This window comes from Trichosurus vulpecula, chromosome 4 (genome assembly GCF_011100635.1).
Source record: "Trichosurus vulpecula isolate mTriVul1 chromosome 4, mTriVul1.pri, whole genome shotgun sequence".
Classification (NCBI taxonomy): domain Eukaryota; kingdom Metazoa; phylum Chordata; class Mammalia; order Diprotodontia; family Phalangeridae; genus Trichosurus; species Trichosurus vulpecula.
In genome coordinates, this window is record NC_050576.1 from 154,706,975 (window position 1) to 154,714,239 (window position 7,265).

General features: G+C 39.2%; 1 protein-coding gene across 2 annotated transcripts in view; it reads left to right on the plus strand.

The window, feature by feature from the left end:
• COG2 (component of oligomeric golgi complex 2) overlaps nt 1-5,164 on the plus strand; it is a 71,313-nt gene extending 66,149 nt beyond the window's left edge. For both annotated transcript variants that reach the window (XM_036756553.1, XM_036756554.1), the window contains exons 17-18: nt 1,185-1,365; nt 3,736-5,164. In XM_036756553.1, the coding sequence (XP_036612448.1) occupies nt 1,185-1,365; nt 3,736-3,837 (283 nt within the window). In that variant the 3' untranslated portion in view covers nt 3,838-5,164. The remainder of the gene's footprint in view (nt 1-1,184; nt 1,366-3,735) is intronic.
• Nucleotides 5,165-7,265: the final 2,101 nt, after the last annotated feature.

A 7,265-nucleotide genomic window follows, 5' to 3' on the forward strand; every position in this document is an offset into this window, starting at 1 on the left:
CTTGTCCCATCTTCCATCTTTCCTTTCTATCCCTTTTCTTGTCCTCTACTTTCTTTACCTTTTCCATTCTATTTGAGTCAAAATATGACCCAATCTGACATATAAGCATGAAAATAGTAACAGTGACGCATAGGTACCAGTTGATCCACAAGCATTTATTAAGTATCTCTTCTATACCAAGGAAATATTTAAGTTAAACATAATAAAGAAACAGTACCATTAGTTTCCAAGGCTCTTAAAAAGACCCAGAAAGTTTTCTACACAGTTTATGCTGTCCGTCTATCTTCATCCTTCTGTTTATTTTTTAAAAGCATCACAATTCATAAAATAAAAAATTATCCTTGTTCAGGTTTACTGTTTCATTACTACTATTGAAGGTTTTTAGGGTTCACTTACTTTTTATTGCCAGTCTACAGTCTCAGCTTGAGTACCAGACCTCCATTTATATATAGTATTCCAAGTTCCAAACAGCCTCCTTACAGATCACCTTTGGAAACAGCCTATTTAGAAGCTGGCAAGTGCCTGTACTTAGAGCTGAATGATTGGGATATGAATAAGTTTTATTGAAAATACTATTTAGTAAAATGAATTTTAATCATGTATATCTGAGTGTGATTAATTTTTTTCCATCCCATCTGGATCTTAATTATCTGACTTGGTCAGACCCCAAGTGGCCTCATGGGTGAGAGCTGTACTTGGAATCATGAGACTTGCATCTGAGCATGCTCCAGTACCATTCCTCGTTCTCAATAACTGGCAAACCCCGTAACCTCTCAGAGCCTTAGTTTTCTCACTTGTGAAATGGAAATAACAATAATACTTAGACTGCTTACCTCACAGGATCATTGTGAACATAGTGGTTTGCAAATCTTTAAAGACTCTATATAAAAGTGAATGGTTGTTAATGTTAATGTTGAGAGTCCAAGCAAATGCTGTAATCCATTCTTGTATTCTCTGACTTCGAAGGGGAGCCTTAAGGTAGCTTCCCATATTTGAGACCATCTTCCTCTCTCAGCTTTAACATACATTAAATATCTACCAAGGATGCACATTTCATTGGAAGATTAGTTATTCTGTCTCCGATGTTTTCCCCTAAACCTTGTTTTGCATGTCACAATGTTGTGTTTGCCTCATGCACCTTAGACTTCTTTCTCATCCTCCAGTACATTTCTCATTTCATTTAGGTATTATGAAACTGTATCTGATGTTCTGAGTTCTGTGAAGAAGATGGAAGAGAGTTTGAAAAGACTAAAGCAAGCCAGAAAAACTGCCACATCCAACCCCGTTGGTGCTAATGGCGGCATGAGTGATGACAACAAGATTAGGCTCCAGCTGGCCTTGGATGTCGAGTCTTTAGGAGAACAGGTATGGTGATAAACTGCTACCAATTCCTGTGTTTCTTAAACTGAGCCAGGAGGTCTTAAAAGAGTCATTGTCATTCATAGGGGCCAAAACACAGCACTTTGAACATGTGGCAGCAAATCAGCACAGTCAGCCCCTAAGACCTGATGACTTGAGAATTATAACCTAAATGCTGGGCTGAGGTGATGAGTATGCTACATGGAACGAAGTTGGCTTAGGGTGTCTTTTAAATGGGATAGCCAAGAAACGTGGGGAGACTGAAAAGGGATAGAGAAGAGATGGTAGTGCAGTAAATTATAAGCAGAGAAATGCAGCTACTGACAGCGGAGACAAAGCATGCTGGGAGTGGGGACGGAGAGGGGCATGTAGCAGAAGGCTGGGGTCGGGAAAGCATTTCAGTTCAACAAGTATTAAGTCCCAGGCACTGTGTTAAGACAAAAATCAACAGAACTTTTCGTTTTATTCAGGGAGCAGCACATACACAGATGAGTAAATACAGATTATGTACAATAGTATCACTGGGGAGAGAGGAGGGATTCTGACAACTGGGACAGTCAGGAAAGATGAAGGAGCTAGGAGCCAGAGGTGAGGGTGACAAACTGGGAAAAGGATTCGAGGTGGGAGATAGAATACCATATATGAGAAATAGCAAGTGTGCCACTTTGGTTAGAATGGCTGAGGAGATGTCTTATGGAATCAGTCTGTAACCATATTATGAAAGGCTTTAAATGCCAGAGCAGTTTGTATTTTATGCCTAGGGACATCAGCGTGGCACAACAGACAGCACTGTGCATATAGTTAGAAAGAGACTAGTTCAAATCCAGCCTCAGACACTTATTAGCTGTGTGACCCTGGGCAAGTCACTTAACCCTGTTTGCCTCAGTTCCCTCATCTGTAAAATGAAGACAATAACAGCACTTACTTTGCAAGGTTATTGTAAGGATCAGGTAAGATAATATTTTAAAGGGCCTAACACAGTGTCTGGCACGTAATAGGTGCCAAATAAGTGCTTATTCCCTATTACCCTTCCTAGAAGCAGTAGGGAGCTACTGAAGGTTTTCGATGCGGGCAGTGATATTGTCAGTTCTGTGCTTTAGGAATATCAGGTTAGCATCTGTGTGGAGGTTGAAGATATAGGTGGGAAGCAAGCAGATCATTTAGGAGACTCTTTTCATAGTCCCAGGGATTAGAGCCACTAGGGTGGTGGCCTTGGGAGTGTAGAGAAGGGGAGAGAGCATTAACAAGATCTAGAAATAGATCTGATAAGAGAGATTAAGTAAAATGAAGAGTCGAAAACTATTCCAGGGTTGCTACCCTGAGAGTAACTAGGATGGAACCTTTGACAGAGAGAGGTAAGTGAGGAGTGGAGGACAAGGAGGGCTAAGTTTAAGGGGAAAGATAATGAGTTCTATATTTGACAAATTACTGTCCATAAAGTTAAAATATAAAGTTTTAGTGCTTCAGCTTAACCTCCAGGTACCTAGAAAATTTCCAGAACAGCTCAGGGTTCCCGATAGCTGAGCTTTTGCTATATACGGTACTATAAAAGTTCTTAATCATAAGTATTGACCACATCTCTAACATAAGTTAGAAAGAAAAGTGTTTATGTATGATTTATAGGGATGTGCATTTATCTATTTGTGAGTCCTCGAAAATAAGTCACACATACTGATGCAAAGCTTTCACTCCAAACTAAAGGTGAATGGATTTTCATCTTGATATTTGGTGCTGCATCTGACTGAGGAAATAGACGCCTCACATAGAACATAAAGGTAGCCTTTACACAATCGAACACTGTCTAAAAAGAGGCTTTTAGTTTAAAAATACATCAAAGCAGATTCAAAAACATTTTCTCCTAAAACCTTAAATTTCCTATGCCACTTTTAATTCAATTCAACACATCAGCTTATGAAATGATGGTTACTATGCCCAGTTGTTTTTAGGTAAATTCTCAGGTTGGCAAGAAATTAAAAAGTTTAGTGCATCCTAAGGACTGTTTTTAAAGTCTTTCACTTTAGAATTTTTTATTTCCATGTTTCCCTTGGCATGAAAATGCTCCTCACATAAAAGATGCGGAAAGGGACTTATTCTCCCAAGTGACTGGCTTCATTGATGGTGAGCTGTACCTAAATACTGAGTACCAGTTGGTGTGACTGCTTAGAATATTAAGTATTTTACTCATCAAGTAAATAAAATGTTTCCATATAGATGTTATTTGCTCTGAAGGTAGTGAGGGTGGAAGAGAGAGTTGTTATCCAGGGCTTGAGGGAGCTATATTTTCAGATTTACAAGAACATTAGAGGTCTCTCTTTTCCTCTGTTAACATAAAGAATGAGAACATAATCAGGTTGTTTTTTTTTTTAACATTTTCAGATGCAAAAGATGGGCCTGCAAACAAGCAGCATAAAAAGCTTTACAGCTCTTATAGAGCTTGTTGTAGCTGCCAAGGACCAGGCAATAGCAGAACAGCCATAAACACATTGGAATACCCTTGCAAAGGGAAACAGATTGTCGGGCCTCTTAAACCGGAAAAGTGGCACTGCTCCCTTACTGATCCCTTTGGAGCAATGAAGTGCTTCTGAATGCTTCTCCAGCAACAAGTCAGTGCATCTCCTGTCTGCATGGTGGGGGCTTATTTCACAAGCAAAATAATCACAGAAGTTTTTCTTCCATTGTATGGAAGACTGTTGTGGGGGGAGGTGGGGCGGAGAAGTTGTTTGTTTGAAACTTTCTACTCTGGGTTATAAAGCAAATTATTTTTATTGTAAGTCTTAGTGTGGAAGGACTGATTTCTAAAATATGATTAAAGCAAATATATCTACATATCCATATGTATGTATACAAAAAGTTGTCTTCCTGACTCTACAGTTAGAAGAAAAAGGATGTTGCAGTGAAGATGTCACAGTTGATGGCATGGAGAGTTCCTTTCTCCACTTCCCATGAAATTAAATGACTATAAATTATTGTGACTTTAAAAGAACAAACATTAAAGTGGTGGTTCTCATTATATACACTCATTATTTATGAGCTGTGCTTCTGATGGGGCTGCACATTATTCTGACATCAGTTAGGAGTCAGTACCAGTGGATGTGAACTTATTTTTATTTCCTAAAGAACTCCAAAGCCCGTTCTCTGTTCACTGTACATCACTACTGCTCTTGTTTTCCTCAATACATGAAAAAGCTTGAGTATCAAGAATATGAGGAATCAAAATAACCAAGATATATTTTGGCAGAATGTTGTAGAAAGGCAACAAAAGCGGGCCATCCTAATTTTGAGAGAAAAAGAAGGGGAGAATGGTAACAGGGCAGAAGGGATGGTGAAGGTGCAGCACATTGGAGCTGAGCTGCTGACCCTCCCAGAGTTAACGAACTTTCTTCATTTCAGTAACAGTCTTATCCTAAAAGAAGAGAAGGGTAACAATGTGGGGGGTGGGAGAGGGTGTGCCACAGCAACTATATACCTACCATTCTTTTTTTTTATATGCCTACCATTCTTGATGGCCCTACTCTCATACTTTCAAATCTTTGTTGTACTTAACCCCCTTCCCAAGTCTACAGGGATAGCTGTGATACGATAACACTCATTTTTAGTGCAGAATTGCTTATCCCTTCTGTAGATAATTTCCCTACTACAAAGATATGCAGAAAGGAGATGTGCAAGGAATAGTGCATGAGCCAGTGTGGCTGGATCATGAAGGAGAGTAGAATGAATGTGTCAGTCTATTCTTCTATTTTTCCATCAGTACAGATAATTGAGTTGATGGTAGATGTGAAATTGGATTAAAAGCACTGTGTAAATAGTAACTGTGTCTTATTTAAGCTTTATATTTTCCACAGCATTTAGCCAGTGGTTGGCACATAGTAGTAACTTTAGTAATTAATGTCTTTTGAATGAATGATTGGATTAATAAACGTTTATTAAGTCTTACTATAAGCCATGCACTAGTGACATAAAAACATAAGTGGAGACAATCCCTGTCCTCAAGAAGATTACATTCTAATGAGGGGGGAAAACACATAATAGGGGAATAGTGCTCAGGGAGGGAGGTATTTTGGGCTACAATATTACAGGAATGGTGAATGAAACCATAGAAGAGTAGATTGACACACATTTTCCCATAGTTATAATATTACTGATTTGAATATAATTCCAGAAGTAGAAGAAGTTATTAGAGGGGAGGTATAGAATGTGCATCTGAGACAGCAAAACAGCTGGTAAGAAATTAGTGGCCAGGTCAAGTGAACCATGAGTTAGAGCAGCCAGCCTGCTGTGGAAGGACACACAGGAATCTCTTACCAGTCAGGACCTCAGGCCCCAAAAGATGAGTTTCAGATCTGAAAAGAAGAAATCTTCCAGGGCATGGTCTCTAGTCCAGGAAGCAAGATCACTATCAAGATGGAGGAAAGTAAAGTAACTTAATTCTTCAGTCTTTTTAACAGACAGTTAGATAAGATCTGCAAAGTCAGGAATTGTATTCTACACTGTTGTATCTTACACATTGAAGGGACCAAAGTTTAGATTTAGACCATGGGTGCATAACCTTTTTTGTGTGCATCATGGAGTCTTTTGACAGTGAGGTAAAGTAAAGCTTATGGACCCCTTCCCAGAATAATGTTTTTAAAGGCATAAAATAAAATATGAGGGATTTCTAAGGAAACCAATTATATCAGTTATGTACAGTTACCAAAATTTCAAAAAAGCAAGTTTACAAACCCCAGGTTAAGAACACCCAACTTAATACAAATCTCTTGTTTTACAAATGAGGAAACTGAGGCCCAGACAGGTTAAGTGACTTTTCCAGCTGATCGTACAGCCACACAGAGGCAGAGTGATGACTAGCAATTGAGCTACTTAAGTCCTAGGTCCACTGTTCTTGTCTCTATACCATATTGCCTTCTAACACAGAGCCTTATACAGAGTAGCTGCTTAATAAATGTTAAACAAAGAAAACCTGAAGAGTGGGTTTTGTTAGAGGCCATTCTTAAATAGACTTTAATCTCCAAGCTATGAAAAATATTCATATTCTTTTTTTTTCTAAAATGAGGAATAAATTGAGTACATCTATATGTTTGCAGCATCATGGGCCTAAACTCTTGCCAGGTGCCGAGTCTGCTAGATAAAAGTGAATATTGGTAAGCACAGTATCCCCAGGTCATATTTTACCGTTTTTAAAAATGCCACAATACTATTTCCTTTATCAAAGTCAGTTTTGGACAGTCTATGTATTAGTGTCATCCTTTATATTTTAAGACAAAGATGTTTAGGTGTGGATGAAGGATGATCAAGAGACCTTTGCCACTGCACCAGCGAAAAATGATACACTTAGAGTTGTAGGGGCAATACTGGAGCTCGAATGCGTAGGTTTCTCAAAGGTTTAGTCCTACCCTGACCAAAGTCCCAGTGATCAGACTTGACATAAGTATGAGCTCCACATGGAGTATGTCATTGGTATTCCTCATCCCCTACCATCTTAGAATATGACTACCATATGTGATTTCAGTATAGTCCATAATGCCCAGACCTTTGGCCTGCATTCCCTCCCACCACTACCATCCCCCAGATCCCCAGTGTTTAGAGAAGGAATACCACTCCATCGTTGTAGGAAAGCAGAGGTTCCAACCAAATGTTACTTAGGCTAGCAGATACGCTTCTCCCTTAATCCCCGTGATTCAGAGTCGGCATCTCCTAGTGTGAAATCCCCTCTCTGCATACTCTTCAGCCCAATCATACCACCCCCCCATTCCTCTGTTCCCTCCTTTTGCATTGTGTCCCATGAGAAATCCCATTTGGTCCTTAATAAATTTCTCATTATTCTCTATTTCTTTTCATTCTCCCTCTTATTCTTACAGGAAATTTGCTTCCTCTGGAAGACTTTGAGTTACTGGCCACCCTCCTGAGTG